This window comes from Vipera ursinii, assembly GCF_947247035.1.
Source record: "Vipera ursinii genome assembly, chromosome: 2".
In the NCBI taxonomy this organism is placed as follows: Eukaryota; Metazoa; Chordata; class Lepidosauria; order Squamata; family Viperidae; genus Vipera; species Vipera ursinii.
Genome location: NC_139513.1, coordinates 216,584,166 through 216,600,511, shown reverse-complemented (window position 1 = coordinate 216,600,511; position 16,346 = coordinate 216,584,166). Strand labels below are relative to the sequence as shown.

The window sequence follows — 16,346 nt, the reverse complement described above, 5'->3', positions numbered from 1 at the left end:
CCAGGCTAATCCTAAGATCACAGTCCCAGTCATTTTTGGGGCCACCAGGAAGCGAATAAATTCCCAGTGCTCACCTATTTCTAAGTGTAGGGGCTCCATTAATTGCATGACTAAAGTCCCTCCCATCAAGGAGCCATCGGCTTGCTCGAACCTCACAGGTTTGGAGAGCAGTTTTGCTCGTATGCCCAATTTCATGGCAAATGGCAAGCTAATGATGCTTCGGGAGCATCCAGAATCAACCAGCACCTTTAAATCTACCTGCGTACCCAACTTAGGGATTATGAGCTTGGCAGGTAGTAAAAAAAGGTGGGACGTGTTGGCTCACCATCGGGTCATTCTGTCGTCGCTGTCGAAAGAGGGTAGAACGGGGATGGATTCAGCCTGAGTTCCAGCGTCCTTCTGTGTGGGGGATGTGACCTGGGCAACAGGTTCCTGTGTCATCTGGTTGGATTTATCTCCCATTAGCCGCTGTGCAGGTCTTTTTCTGACTGCTGGTCCTGTTCTGTTCTGCTGTTGTTGGAAGGGGACTGGGCATTTTGCTGCTCAATGTCCCTGCTGTCCGCACTAGAAACACTTAATTGCCGGGCCTACAGCTGGCCTGGGTCTTTCAGCCATCACAGTAGCTGGAGATTTTTGTGGGGTGATTGCCATTCGGGTTGTTATGACCTCGGCTTGGCTTCAGGTAGGAGAGGATTCTTATAGCGGGCGAACTGAACATCTAATTTCACCACTGCCTGGTACCATTCCTGCAGCTAGTCAGGCACAGCTCGGTAGATACATGCCTGAGAAAGGTGGTCATCTAACCCTTCTCTAAAAAGATAAATTATGGATTGCTCAGGCCATCTCTCTATCCAACAGGCCATCTTTTGATACTCCCGCACGTACTCCAGGGCAGGCCGGCCAGCTTGCTTTATCTTGTGGATTTGTTCTTCCGCTTTGAGGGCAATGGATGTGTCCTCAAATCTTTCCCTCAGCCCTATGAGGAAAAGGTGGGGGCCCTCCAATTCAGGGGATTGCTCGTTATATATTGTTCAACCATTCGGACGCTTCTCCCTCTAGGCTGGACGCAATCACATCGACCATAGCACCTGGGTACGGGTAGAGATGGGCCCAGAGATTCAAGTGAGAGTGTACTTGGTTGAGGAAGAAAATCAGTTTCTCTGAGTCCCCATCGAAGGTTCCTCTGAAGGGTGGGCTCATCATTGGTTGCTGGGCCCCCCAATGCTGCTGGCCCCACCCTGGTTGTTGGTTCAATGGTTGCTGGGGCCCCCACTGCTGTTGTTGTGTCTCCAGTTGCTGCTGGCCCCATCCTGGTTGTTGATTGGGCCCCCACTACTGCTGGCCCCCCTGGTCCTGCTGTATGTTCAGGGGTTGCACATTTGGGCCCTGCTGCTGCCACCCTTGCTGTTGTTGTCCTCCCACCAGCTTCTGATCTCCAGGCTTCTGCACCACCCCCAGCTGTTGCAAGGCCTCTATTAGCTGTGGCAAGCTCAGAGGTTGCTGGCCTTTCACTTGTAGGGGTTCCCCAACCTCCCATTGCTGCAGAGGCCCCAGGCTGGGGTCTTCTCTCTCTGTGGGTCTGGAGGGCCTCGCAGGGGACTACTGGGGCTGGTAAGCTGTCTGGTCTGCAGACAGGATTTTCCACTCACCCAAATTCTCAGTGGCAGATGGTCTGGTAGCTCTCCACCATTCTGCTTTTGAAGACTGGCAGTGCAGTCTCAAGGCATCTGTAGTCTCCGCTGGAGTGGTTCCAGCCTGATGACCAGATAGGCTCACTTAGCTACTGAGGGTTGGAGATCTGCCCAAACTCATCTTCCTACAGCAAGCCGTCCATTAGTCCCTCCTCTGAGGTTTTGCCAGTTGCCAGGCTTCCTCTCCCCATGATGGAGATTCTTCCCTGAATCTTTGCCAGCTTCTGTCCCTTGCTAGAGACAGCGGCGGGGCTCAGGACTCCCCATGATGCTTGAAAGAAAGTAGATTCTGGCATGTTCTGATTAAGAGACACATCAAAGAGCACTGCATGATTATTTATTCTAAAAAAGTCTATAATGAGCAGAACGGAGCATCGGTACTCATGGATGGATGCCAGAATCAGAATTCTCGTCCCCTTGACACATCATATCCTACAGAATCTCCCTCCCTTAATTACACTTCATGAATCACATTCATCAATTAATTTAACACACAAAGTTTCACTTCCCTTGAAGCGCACTATTTCTTATCTTCTTAAAATGTCTGGGTTGAATCCCTCCTGCGCTTTAGTGATTCAAAGCCAAACAGTTAAAGCGAAAGGCTGCCTCTTATATTGTCAGTGCAAAAACATGTCAATGTTTGCAGCATTGACACATTTCCTGTATAGAATCTCATTTCCAAATTTAACTGGAGATAATGTTAGGGATAGGGTTAGCTTTAGTTGTCCTTGGAGTCAGGGATGAAAACTGATTCTTAGAGATTCTGTAGGGAAAGTGATGGTGACATCTCTTCGTTCCAACTTTGTTGTGGACACAATGAAAAACATGGGAAAATCCCATTGCCAGTGAATATAAAACTAGGGTTAGTGTTAGATTTATGTTTAGTGTTTGGGTTAGGATTAGGTCTTCCCTGGAGTAAGGCCCGAAAACTGATGTTAGAGATAGATTCTTTGGGATTCTCTAAGGAAATCAACAGTAACTTTTTTTTCAGACCTGTTTTTTCAATTATAGTAAAATAAATGGGAAAATCCCTTTGTCAAAGAATATTAAACCTGAAGGAATTGCAGTCAGGAAATTGCTGTGCTATCTTAAAATGCAATTGTCAGGGGGGTAAATCAAAACCTCCCTATCAGAGGGCGATGAACCGTGGTTCATTTGACGCATGGTGCACATCAGGTAAAATAAAGAAAACCCGAAGCATATTCTACTGTAATAAAACTTTAATCAGAAAACAAAGAAAAACTCCGAACTGACTACATGGTCTCACCAGACAGCACAGAGAGGGGAAAAAAGTAGAGTGAGAAAGTTTTGTTTGGACATGCGCACTTAATAGTAAAAACAGATTGAAACCAAAACATGGCTGGACATGTGACAATCACCCTGGTTACAATGATAAGATTACAATGCAGCTGGCAGAAGAACAGAGTGAGACGTGTGTAGCTGACAAACAGAAAAAAACGCAGTGACAGTAATTATCTATGGTATTTTAGGAGTAAGGTAGCCGAAGTGTAGCCTAAGGTTCTCTTAAGCAGAGAACCAGCTGAACAGTGCAAATAAGAAAGTCTTACCCTTATATCTCAGATCTGGAATTTTTGGGTAGTCAGGAGATAAATATATTTGTAGGGCTGAGAAGTAAATAAAGTGAATAAAGTCCAATCTGATTCTATATAGGAAATGTTTATGACCCTGCCTCTTGTTTACCAGCACGCAATGGTCTCAACAAACAAATGGAATCAGCTTCAGTCCCAGCTTCCAAGGCATAGTATAATACCTCATTAATGTATTTCATTCATTCTTCATAGTTAAGGAGAACCTGTAAGATATCTTCTATATGCACTGAAATAAATTTAATATATAAGACTGGCATTCATATCAAATTCAAAGCATATATTGACCTGGTGAATAGATAGTTCAAAATAGAAGCCTAAACTAACTTTTCCTTTGTCAAAATGTCCAGGAGAATCCTTTGAATATGAATCAAATACTGACTTGACATATTTGTACAATTTATGCATTCTATTTTTGTGGCAGACCATTATGATTTGTAGGGCCAAAAGAATGACGATGGCTGTGTTCAATAATCAGGCAAAGGTTTACACCATGTAGTAGGAGGTATACTTAATGCCATGTCTGAAGACTTGCTGGTTATGAAAATGCAAAACAACCCCCACCACTTTTCCTTAATTGGTCTTAGTGGATTGGAATTGCTTTGTTTCCAGTTACTAGTTCAAATTAGTAACTGCTCATTTTCTAACAGAATAAAAGAAACGTCAGTTCAGCCCAGAAGAGAATATCAGCCAAAGCCCCGTATGACCTTGGAATTAAGTGACAATAATCAGCACAATGGAGGGCTCTCTAATGCTACTACTCCTAAGCCTTCAGGTAAGAATGGGAAAAGAGGAGATGAAAAAGAAATGTAAAAGAAAACTTCTGTACTTGTTATGGCTTCGTTGGATCCTGGTTCAGAGGAAGAGGAGTTGGAACCGGGACTGTCTGATGTGGGATGGCATGGTCTGTCTGAACAAGTGTAGAGTCCAGGAAATGAGAACGAGGCAGTCCCAGGGCTGACTGGCAGCTGACTGGGTGAGTAGCCGCCTGCGGGAGTGGATCAGCTGCAGAGGGCCAGCAGAGATGACAAGCTCCAGACCTCCTCTGACAAGGCACAACTGCCTCCCCTGCCTGATCCGTGGATGAAGAGAGCAGAGTAGAGGAGGCATAAAGGAGGTCAGTGAGGCTGCTCGCAAGGAAGCAGCCCTGCCCCCCCCCCCCGCTCCTCACAAGGAACACTTGAGGAAGGATGAGTTAACCAGACACTGGGGGAAGATGTATTTGTCCGGAACACTTGTGTACTTTGATATGCACCTTCCCGGCTTTCGTGAATACTGCCCAGTGACTCTCAGATCGTTGTTTCTTGGCTCTTCGCTTGTGGACTTTGGACTTGGGTCTCTGACTTCAGACTCTTGGACCCTGCTTTGGTTTTTGAAATTCTGGGCATGCATTGCAAACTTGGTATTTATGTGGGGTATTGTTACTACCCTCTCTGCCTCATGGGTCAGCCAGGACTTAATTCGTGGAACCGGGGTTTTCAGACCAAGGGAAAACAGAGGGCTGAGGCGGAGCTTCACTGGCACCATTGGTGGGTCATTATTATAATAATAAGATATAGTGAAACATCTGGAAGAATGAACTCTTCCCCTAGTGCTGATGTAAGCATAAACCAGACATTTAACATTCCACAATCATAGGTACCTAATCATGATGACTCTATTACCTGTTGTATTTATTACCCATTCACTATGCAGCACTGTGTCTCATAGCTGCCTTTAGTAAGGTGTTTCTTATCTTTTTTTCTTTCCACCCAGGTGGCGCTGCTATGGATCAGCCATGTTGTCGAGCTCTGTATGACTTTGACCCTGAAAATGAAGGGGAGCTTGGTTTTAAAGAAGGCGACATCATCACCCTCACTAACCAGATTGATGATAACTGGTATGAAGGGATGCTTCAGGGCCAGTCTGGCTTCTTCCCCATCAACTATGTGGAAATTCTTGTTCCTTTGCCCCATTAGAGTGGCCCATCCATCCTATCGGAATTACTGTTTCTCCTAAAAAAGAAAAGAAAAAAGTAATTTGTTGGTACCACTGCTTTTGAAAAATTAAGAAATCAATCAATGAAATGGCTGCTTATTCCACATCACAAGTACAAACGCATCGCCCCCCTCAGATAATATTTGATTTGGGGGTCACCCTGCTTCAGAGCGTGATATTTTCTTAAGGCATTGCAGCCGGACACATGGGATGTCCAGATTATTCCTTTGGTTGCTACAGAGCTGTCTAAGCAGTGTTGGGGGTGAGAGAGTGTGGCAATTAATGGTGTAACTCGGTTTTAACATTGTGGAAAGAAAGCAGCTGAAGATAAAGCATATCACCATTCTATCATTATTTTCTTCTCTTTCTACAAAGAAGGGGGGGGGAAATGTCCGTGGGCATTCCATCTTTCCCTATCCAAACAGTGTGGTTCATGCAGGCCTAAGTATCACTAACCGGCTTTTCCGTGTTGTCTTATCTCAGAAATGATTGAGTGCTGGAGAAAACTGCGAAGTGTATATTCCAGTTGCTTTACACATCAGCCACCACTGCTCTGTACTTGCTATATTCCAGGTGTGGCAGAAGATACCTAGGAATCTATTAGTACATTTTTGTGCAGACGATTGTGTTTTAATTTACAATTTTTTAACACCTGGCAACAACAAAATTCTGCCTAAAAGTTGCTGACGTGAGGAGAATTGAGGGTACTTAGCTGTCATTTTAAAGTGAAAGGCTTAGTGTGGTCCTTGTTTTTTAAAATTCTAAATGTTAGCTCTACCTGGCTCTGGTTGGTGAATTTGGGATTCTAGTTAAAATAATAGTAATAATACTAAACCTTTTAGTCTGCCAGCCCCATTTTAGTTTGTTAATTCAAGAGCTGTTCAATATCCAGGTTACTTAAGGCATCCAAATAGCATCCAAAAGTTAAGGCAGGGAAGATTAACATTGGAGGATACCCTACGTGCTTGCTTAGAAAGCTTAAAATATTAAAAGCACAATGCCAGCAGAAATCAATCATACTTGGGAAAAATATTTTAAAAACAACATTCAACTGTTCTACTTTGTGTAAAATCTAGGCACAAAAAGTATAATTTTAAAATGTCATGAGCCCTTTATTCTATATATTTACTAACAGTAGTAAAAAACATACACCGTGTAGTTTTATTTCACCTACTTTGTGTTCTTTGAACATCATTTGTCTATATTCTGCCCTCAGTGAGGACTAAATAATAAGATTTTTGTTGTGCATGGGAATTACAGTGACACAGTTACATACACAAACACATTTCAATTATTTTTCTCTCCATGCTGTCCTCTATACATTTATGTGCCACTTCCTCCAGTTGGGGTGTAAAGTGTTGTCTAGCTGGTTCATTGTTGTTTTATTTGAATTGCCCAGAATTCTGTTTCTCTATATAAATCTGTATATAAACCTAATCTGTGCTGCTTCAGATGTGCCACTTCAGTATTGGACCATGTGAAATGAAGGCAGTCCTTTTTGCTTTTCATGTATAAACTACCATGAACAGTGTTGTTCTTTCAAATAAAAATGCTGATTGACAAGCCACAATGGTTACGTTTGCATTTTCTTCAGTAATATTTGCATTTAATAATACCAGGCAGCTGCAGTTTCCTATCCAAGATACAATAAGTAGTCTTTGGGTTATGAGGGCCATGGGGACCGGGACTGTCATTGCTAAGTGACGTGGTCCTAAAGTGTGATATCATGTGACCACACGTTAGCAATGACAATCCTGGCAGTCCTCATTGCCATGGTAAATCCCAAGAGGCAGGAAGGGCAGGCCTCCAGGTAAGCAGTGTGGGGGGATGTTAATGGAAGGGGGAGGATGGAAGGGGGGTGCTGACAGTTGGGGAGGCCAGGGGCACCAGTTGTACACAGACATAGGAAAGCTGGGGGATGGATGGCAGTTTTCTTTAATAAAGGAAGATATTTGTAGTTCAGGGTTGACATGAGGGGTCCTTGGTGCTCTCTGAGCTTGCCTGTTTTCTTGCAGACGTCTCGTTTCATTAGCAACCCATGACTAGCACCGACAATGTTACCTAGTTTGGATAATGAAACGTCTGCAAGAAAACAAGCTCAGAGAGCACCAAGGTCCCCTCAAGTTTTCTTGAAGCGTTAATTAAAAAGCAAATGTCTCTCTGTGAAGGTTTTTAGTCACTAGAGTACCCTCAGTTTTGAAAGAACTGATCTCAAGTGTTTATTTGGCTCAGCTGCTGCTAATTTAATAGAGACTTTAAGGATTTCAGAAGAGCTGGGCTATATAGGGCCAAAATCCTATCTCACGCACCTGAAGGCAGGATGAGAAGCAATGGACACAAAATAATCAAGGAGAGAATCAACCTAGAACAAAGAAATTTCCAGACAATTAGAACAATTAATCAGTGGGAACGACCTGCCTCCAGAAGTTGTGAATTCTCCAACACTGGAAGTTTTTAAGAAGTGACTGGACAGCCATTTGTCTGAAATGGTAGGGTTTCCTGCCTGAGCAGGGGGTTGGACTAGACTAGAAGACCTTCAAGGTCCCTTCCACCTCTGTTATTCTATTATTCATCCTGTAAGCAAGCGTGATGGAGAAATCGCAAATGCCAGATAGTATAATCTCAACCTTCCACTTATCTTCCCAGGAACCGATACCGAGAGGCAATGGCAATTAGCCTCTGATATGGAAGTTAATATAGCAATTATGCCTACTATGGGGGGGATTGTCATGTTTTTGAAACCTTCTGACAAACGAAGGGAAAGCCAGATTCACTTAACAACCATATTACTAACTTAACAATTGCAGTAGTTCATTTAATAACTGTGGCGAGAAAGATTGTAAAATGAGGCAAAATTCACTTAACAACTGCCTTTAGGGCTCAATTATGGTCGTATGTTGAGGACTATCTACTAATTTTATGGCCAACGTTTATCAAATTTCAGTTCTTTCAAGACACTGTGCTGATGGGACTCTCTCACTGCTCGCTGAGATAAGCTTGTATTTACCTGTGATTGAGGCAACATGCTTTCTGCTATCAAATGACAAGTTCTCAATCGTCAATCATTCAGACTCATATTCGGTTTTTCCAAAATGCTTCTTAAAATGTTATATCCATGCCTCCCTAGAGCAGCAGTCAGCAGACGTTTGAAGTAGTTATTCCAATGTATGTGGCTGCCCATTTAAAGTTCATGACTGATTGAGAGATACATTTTCTAAAACAGAGTACTAAACTAAACTAACTTCAGCCTTGTTTGCAGAACATGAAAGTCCAATTGCTTTGTGTGGCAGTCAGTCCTCCAAGAGACAGAGCTGGAGAAGATAGAGCAGCCAAACACATGACTCTGTCCTAAATCCTGATTGACTGCTGCTGCTAAGTCAGGCCAAGAGGCTAGAGGTCTTTAGGAAGCCCTGACAGGCCTCTTGTAGAATGAGTGGATTTCTGTGATCCCAAATCATGATTTTAAATCCCATTTAGTCAGACTGTATACTAAAACTGCCACTAACATGATTTAGCTGAGCAAGTGGCTGAGTGCAATAAGCGTTTTGTGAGAAGAAGACTAAAAAGTTTTTGGACTGCATAATATTGCAGTCAGGATCTGAGGAGTCTATTCCTCTGTTGCCTTCATTTAGCAGTTGATCTACTCAGCATACAGACATCCAGTCTTCTATGCCCATCTACAATCTCCTTCTGCCAGCTAATAGAGTTTTACCTATCAGGCCATCTTAAGCAACTTTTCAGGTGCCTGTATAGCAGGGGTCTTCAAACGTGGCCCTTTTATGACTTGCGGACTTCAACTCCCAGAATTCCTCAGCCAGGCATGCCTGGCTGAGGAATTCTGGGAGCTGAAGTCTGCAAGTCATAAAAGGGCCAAATTTGAAGGCCCCTACTCTATAGTATAGTGAGCATATTTCTTGCGGGGGGGGGGGGACTCCAAAGGGGCAAATCTGAAAGAGAACAAAAAAATTAATTCCTGTGTTGATAACTTTGCTTTGCAAAGGAAAATTCCAGAGCAAAACCACAAAGAAATCTTACTTGAATGAAAGTATCTAAAATGAAACTGCATATGTAAATTTATTTTAAAAAGACAATTCAATTTCCATATTTTCCCCATGACTGAGAAAGACTGCATTAAGTGGTAGTGTTTGTATGGTAAAAGTTAAATGACCAAAATAAAGGACAAAAGTGAGTTTTTGTAATCTAAAACCAGCTTTGTGAAATAAAGAAGTATCATTCATCATAAAGATTTATGGTTACTGTAATCTGTAGGCACAGGACAATTTAGAATCCCAACCACATAATACTGTCTTTATAACTCCCAAAATGTCTCTGTGTCATTCATACCAAACAAGTAAAACAGCTATTGGTTGATTTATGGATCTCACTAACAAAGTATAATTTATTCCAAGTTGAAATATTGTAACAAGAGGCTGTTTTCTATTTTAAAAAAGGAACATGTGAGGCGGGATCTATGATGTTCTTTCTTATTTCATCATTAACTTACAGGAAATGTAAGAATAATGATATTTGTGTAACAGGGCAAAATTAGGTTTACAGGTAGTCTTCATTTTATGACCAGAATTGAGCCCAAAATTTCCATTGCTGTTTGTTAAGTGAATTTTGCCCCATTTTATGACCTTTCTTACCACAGTTGTTAAGTGAATCATTGTAGTTCAGTTAGTAAGACATCTGGCTTCCCCATTGACTCTGCTTGTCAAAAGTCGCAAAAGGTGATCGCATGACCCCAGGATCACATGACCCCAGGATACTGTGCTCCTCATAAATATGAGTCAGTTGCCAAGCATCAGCATTTTGAACACATGACCATGGGGGATGCTGCAATGGTTGTAAATGTAAAAAATGGTCATAAGTCACTTTTTCCAGGGCCATTGTAACTTTGAATGGTCACTAAACAAACTGTTGTAAAATGAGGACTACCTGTACTTACCTGTAATTACTTAATCTAATTTGGGGCATTTGTATACCCCCTTGCACTGTAACTTAACCATGTAAGTTTGGTTTGACTTACTCTATAGAGTAAAAATAGTGGGATGCGGTGGCTCAGTGGGTTAGGACGCTGAGCTTGTCGATCAGAAGGTCGGCAGTTTGGCGGGTCGAATCCCGAGTACCGCATAGCAGAGTGAGCGCCTGTTACTCGTCCCAGCTTCTGCCAACCTAGCAGTTTGAAAGCACCTAAAAATGCAAGTAGAAAAATAGGGACCACTACGGTGGGAAGGTAACAGCGTTCCGTGCGCCTTTGGCATCTTGCCATGCCGGCCACATGACCACGGAGACGTCCTCGGACAAGCGCTGGCTCTTCGGCTTTGAAACGGAGATGAGCACCGGCCCCTAGAGTCGGAAACGACTGGCACGCATGTGCGGGGGAACCTTTACCTTTACCTTTACTATAGAGTAAAAATATCAATTAATCACTAAATGTTTTGTTCAAATGTAGCTAGATATCCGCATAGAAAAAAAACTAATATTCTTTATTTCCTCTTGTTGGCTTTGAGCTATAGAGTGAAAGATAGGCAAGGTAGTCCTAGCCTATCAGCCCTCACTGTAGTCTGTATTTGTAGAGGTAAATTACTTATGGTAGGAGTAGCTGCATGAAGGCTGCCTAATTTATACAACCTGGGAAGCTGCCGGGCAATCAAAACAGCAGATTTTATTCCTACATCTTTCAAGTCTGGGAATAGCTATAAATTGTAAAGTGATTATTTGTATGAAAGGCATATCCAGCTGTTCCTTGTTTGCAATGGTGGGCAAGCCAGCTACGCTTCAGTCAAGAGAAGGAATCGGGATTGACAGAAGCTTGGCAATGGCCTGGGCCTACGTAAGGGAAAGTCCAGAGGTTTATTGTGGTGTTACTGTCTGGCACATGTAGGAATTCTGAAAAGTTCCATATATTAGTCTAGGGCTGTATTGAGATGGCAAGCTGATTGGCTGGTGGACCTTCCTTTGGCTTTGTCATTTATGCTACGTCTACAGTATGAGTTGCTGACTTTTATTTTGGGGGTTTTGGATTGCCGTGAAAATCATGTTCACTCCCTGAGGACGTTAAAGCAAGGAGAGGCTTTTGGAAAAGAAAAGGAAGTGCAACGTGAAGCTTAATCAAAAATTTTCTCAGCTTTGAATGACCCAATCCTGAAAATCCAATAGGAACACTTTTTTCAAATTAGGCTAATAGTTCACTGCTTTTATAAAACGTGGTTAATTTTGTAAAGATGAGTTCACATACAAGGCAGAGGACCACAGGGGCCACTATGCAACAGTTTTAAAACATTGTTTGTTGATTGTGTCACAGTTTTTTTTCTCTCACATTGCACTCAGCCATAATGAGTCAATCACAATAATTGGGTTATACCCACACACTTAACCAAAAACACACCATTAGCACAATGTATGTGTTCAGTGAATAAGTAAGCTTTTTTAAATCAATACTTTTATTTCTTTATCCTTTTATAATTACATTTTCCCTTTGGGGGTTACTGGAGATAAAGTAGATTGTGTGGAAGAAATTTCTATTTGTTTTGTACCAGCTAGGATAGAAACACAGGAGTTATTTGTTCTTTTTCTTATGTCCCCTATTTACAGACTAGGGATTGATTGTCCCTACATAATAAAATATTTTTATGGTATGGCTTTGAAATAATTCAATTGTTTTCCCTTAATTCTTCGTATCACTGCCTACAGTACTGAAATTATAAGTGTTTTCCCTGTTACAATCATAATATGAATCTTACCTTCATATTCACTTTATAACTACCGTGTTTACTTAATGACTGTTGCAAAAAAAGTCATAAAATTGAATCTAGGTGCATGTTGACTACTTAACAAAAGTTATTGTGGGCTCAGTTACAATCATAGGTCCAGAACTACTTATACCTATGATATATTGCATATTGTGGACCAAACCTCTTGGGTTATTAGACAACCATATTTCCTGGACATCCACATGAATTTCTGCTTCTCCTTTTACTTGACCAGGAGACCTGCTACAGCTTTCAGGTAAAACTAATCTGTACAGCAGCTTTACTGGATGCACCACCAAATAATGTGAAGTCTTGTGACACAGAACTGTCTCATAAGCCATTTTATATTCTCATGTTCTTAACCGTTACATGATATGTGTGCATTGTATATTATTATTCAGACATTTAATGCCTGTTGGTTATTCTAAATTAGCAGTATTTGGCTTTAATAAGGAAATTCATTTATTCATAAAAAACACCCTAATGTTTCAAAACAATTAGCAGTTTTTTTAAATGCATGAAAGCCTTAAAAATAACTCCTAACTGATATGCTTGCATTCCCTTCATCCCATTTATGGGCGAGATGTGTTTGAACTGTATGGCTAAAAAGTGAACTAAACCTTGAGTGCTAGAGTGATGATACTCTGATCATACTTTAAAATGGGGGTTAGCACTAGCATTCAGGACTCCGTTCACTTTTCTCCCCAGATTCTTCACTTAAATGGTCTGCAAGTGCTATATTATTAAGCAGTAGGGGGCCCTCTGACATTTTAAGATAGTTAACAGTTTCCAAAGCCAAAGGATATAATTTCCTTTTTGCAGCTTTGTGCTGTGGATTACTGACCAGAGAACAGGTTTCGCTGACATTTGTGCTTGAGACAGCTGTATAATATCAAGAGGAAACTAACTGAAATCTGTTTGTTGCAGTCTGTCAGTTGAAAATTAAGACAGAAGTCACAAAGGAGACTGGGAAATGTTAAACAGGTAACAGAATGTAGCGTATTAGTCTGATCCTCATAGCGTATAAGGCAGCTCAAGTCAGCCTGGGTTAGATCTTTACGAAAGGCACCTGAAAAAGGACCTGTGGCTGTATTGCTACAATACTGAAATAGGCACCCCAAATTCATAGACAAAATGCATTTATTAAACCAACAGTAATTTTACAAAATTGCTGCAATCTAGTTTTATAGCTGTGCTTGGGATATATTGATCAAAAGTGTCTAAACTGATTAGTGTTGCATTCTTAGCATTACAGTAATAGGAATGCTGCAAGTTGTATGGGTAACTTATTCTACACTTTCCTATTGTCTTAAAAAGTATCATTGGAAAACCTTGATTGACTAAAGCCATAAATCAATAAATAATTAACTTATATTAGATGAAATTAAAATTAAAATTCAGAATGATACGTTGTGTGTTTGAAACTAAGACAAAGGGAGAAATTTCCAAGAGATATGAATAATTTTTTTATTTTATTTTTTTATTTATTTTATTTTAATTCCATTTATATCCCGCCCTTCTCCAAAGACTCAGGGCGGCTATAAATAAAGGTGGTTTGTTATTGTGGAATGGAGTTTATACATACATTCACAAAAGTGGAGGTACAGGTTGAATCGAAAAGACTAAAAAAAAATGGTAGAATGTACAGGTAATCCTTAACCCACAACCATTCATTTGGCAACCATTCAAAGTTATAATTGTGCTGAACGAATAGTGATTATGACCAGTCCTCAGAGTTCTGGCCATCTCAGCAAACGATTAAATTGCTTGGGAACTAATTGGACAAAAGTTTGCCTACTGATTTACACGTCCGGTTGCAGTGCCCTGTGGTCACCATTTGCAACCTCCCCTGCTTTCCCACGAACTGGTGTTAGCTGATGATGAAGGGATCTATTGGACCTTAGGAATGAGAATTTGGCCTTTTAAAAACATACTTGTTGAAGCTGTGCCATATCAAGAGCTTGTGTTCCAAAGCTGTGACCTCTAGCAACAGTTTCTATGAATCAGTGTCACACCTCCCTTTCGTTTCCTGTTGGGGAAACTGAGAAGAGAACAAAAATCTGTAAAAAAAAAAGCTTTTTCTGGCTCTCACCTTTCTCTTGAAATGACAACTTCAAGTGAGGAACATCAACAAGAGGAACAATTTCCAGCTGAAAGCTTTGAGAAGGATGGGTCAGAGAGTCAGGCAAGATTTAGACTATAGTCTGTCAGTTCCCAGCTGAGCTGGAGATATGAGAAGCCCTGAAATAGCACATCGACTGTGAAGTGAGGCCATGGCATATAACAGCCCTTGATTTATCAGCAAACATGTCTTATCGCTTGCTTGTGGCTCATGTATTAAGCAGAGCTATGCCATGCTTCGGATTGGATTCCAAAAAAAGTGCTGCCGGATCATGAATATACACCTGTTTCAAAGGCTTTATCCCAGCTACTGCATATCTTTTCCTCGATAAAGTGAAGCAGCTGCTTTAAAGATGTGGTGTTTCCATATTCTCCCAAGCACCTCTTTGGAGATACTGTGAGAACAGTGAGTGGAAGGTAAGAAGCACTGAAGGGAGAGCGATTTGCAGTGTTGACCACCGAAATAGTGAAACGTCTGAATTGTTGGTAAGTATGATTTATGTAAGCGTTACAAGTAGCTTCCACTTTTGTTCTTTACATTAGAAATGGGCAATCGCTTTGACAAGGGGAATTTATTGCAAGGCAATACCTTATACCGCAGTCACCCACTCATGCATCCCGGTTATATCCTGCCTTTCCTCCCAGAACCCAAGGCACCTCTCATTTGATCCTTGCAAAACAATCCTATTAGGTAGGCACAGCAGAGAGAGGGTGATTGTTCAGAGACGCCCAGGAATACTGTGGCCAAATCAGGATTTGAACTTGAGCCTCCCCACTCCTGATTCAGATTCCCAACTCTGTTGCCACCACAGGTTCACTCTCTGTGTAGAAAATACTACACAGAAGACCTACTACAATGCACGAAGGCACGGATTCTGAGAAGCGGGTTTTATTGATTTGGTTCAATGATAGGTCAATTAAGAAGTGCTGTCTAGGTTCAGGAGAGAGAGAGAGAGAGAGAGAGAGAGAGAGAGAGAGAGAGAGAGAGAGAGAGAGAGAGAGAGAGAGAGAGAGAGAGGAGAGAGAGAGAGGGGCCCCAGGGAACCAAAATACATTCTCACAGTTCACATCTTGGCTGTCTGATCTTTCCTGGCAGGCAAACAGACGTCTCCCCAAAGGTGTGGCTCATTTGTAGACCTGAAAGCTCAAAAAGTGACTCTGGCAGGAAGTTTGGGTGTGTCTTCCTGCCTCAGGAAGAAAATACAGTTTTTCTGCACTGTTTGCCAGAATCAGCCTGGGAGTTGTCTCCGTGCAGGCTGGGGTGTTTTTTGGTTGGTTTTTTTTTTGACAAAAATGTAATTCCCAATTCCCAAAATGTCACAGTATACCTGAGCCTTAAAGGCACAACAGCACACTAAGAAAAAAAAATAACTGCTGCTTATCCTTCATTCCTTTTGAAATCATTCAGTTCTGCCAGGTATGCGTGAACATCTTATTCTTTGGTTGACATTATAATGCAGGTTGCAGGGCTTTGCCAAATAACTTTTTGTCACATGCACTCTGTAGTAATATAGATATATACAGAGATTAGAAAGGGGTTTTTTTGTTTTGTTTTTCCTACAAGCACGAGCAATGAATTTATACCTGTATTCAGTGCTTTTTTTGTAAAAGAAAAAGGTGCCGGAACTCACACATGTCATACAACCCGCCTTGCCTATCCTACAAGGTTCCATCCAAAAAAAGGTGCCGGAACTCCGTTCTGAGCGTTCTATGAGGAAAAAAAGCCCTGCCTGTATTTAAGAAAAAGCATACGCTGTCTAGGCCTCTAGCAGTTCTAAAGGCAGCATACAAAAACAGAATTTTAAAATCAAAATTATTTATTTATTTTTATTCATTTATTTATCAAATTTCTACACTGCCTATCTCACCAGAGTGGCTCTTTAGTGATATAAGCTTGTATAAGCCGCCCTGCTAAGCTTGTAAGCCGCCCTGAGTCTTCGGAGAAGGGCGGGATATAAATGTAATAAAAAATAAAAATAAAAATAATTGATTTAACAGCCAAAACTGATAAAAGATTGTCTTGCTACTGATATTATTTGGCTGTCTGGTGTGGATGCTGAATCTAATACAAGGTCCACACCCTGGCTTGTATGAATGCCAAATCCTGAAATCTACCCCTAGAATTGGGGGGGGGGGGGAAACACACCTTTCCTCTTATCCCCATACACTTCAGCTTATTCTCCCTCATTTATTTT

General features: G+C 41.5%; 1 protein-coding gene across 1 annotated transcript in view; it reads left to right on the top strand.

Moving 5' to 3' along the window:
* SH3GL2 (SH3 domain containing GRB2 like 2, endophilin A1) overlaps positions 1-5,256 on the top strand; it is a gene marked incomplete at both ends in the record, with an annotated part of 111,850 nt that extends 106,594 nt beyond the window's left edge. Inside the window, 2 exons of the mRNA XM_083354615.1 lie at positions 3,949-4,073; positions 5,054-5,256. Of these exons, the coding sequence (XP_083210741.1) occupies positions 3,949-4,073; positions 5,054-5,256 (328 nt within the window). The remainder of the gene's footprint in view (positions 1-3,948; positions 4,074-5,053) is intronic.
* Between the last annotated feature and the right edge of the window lie 11,090 nt (positions 5,257-16,346).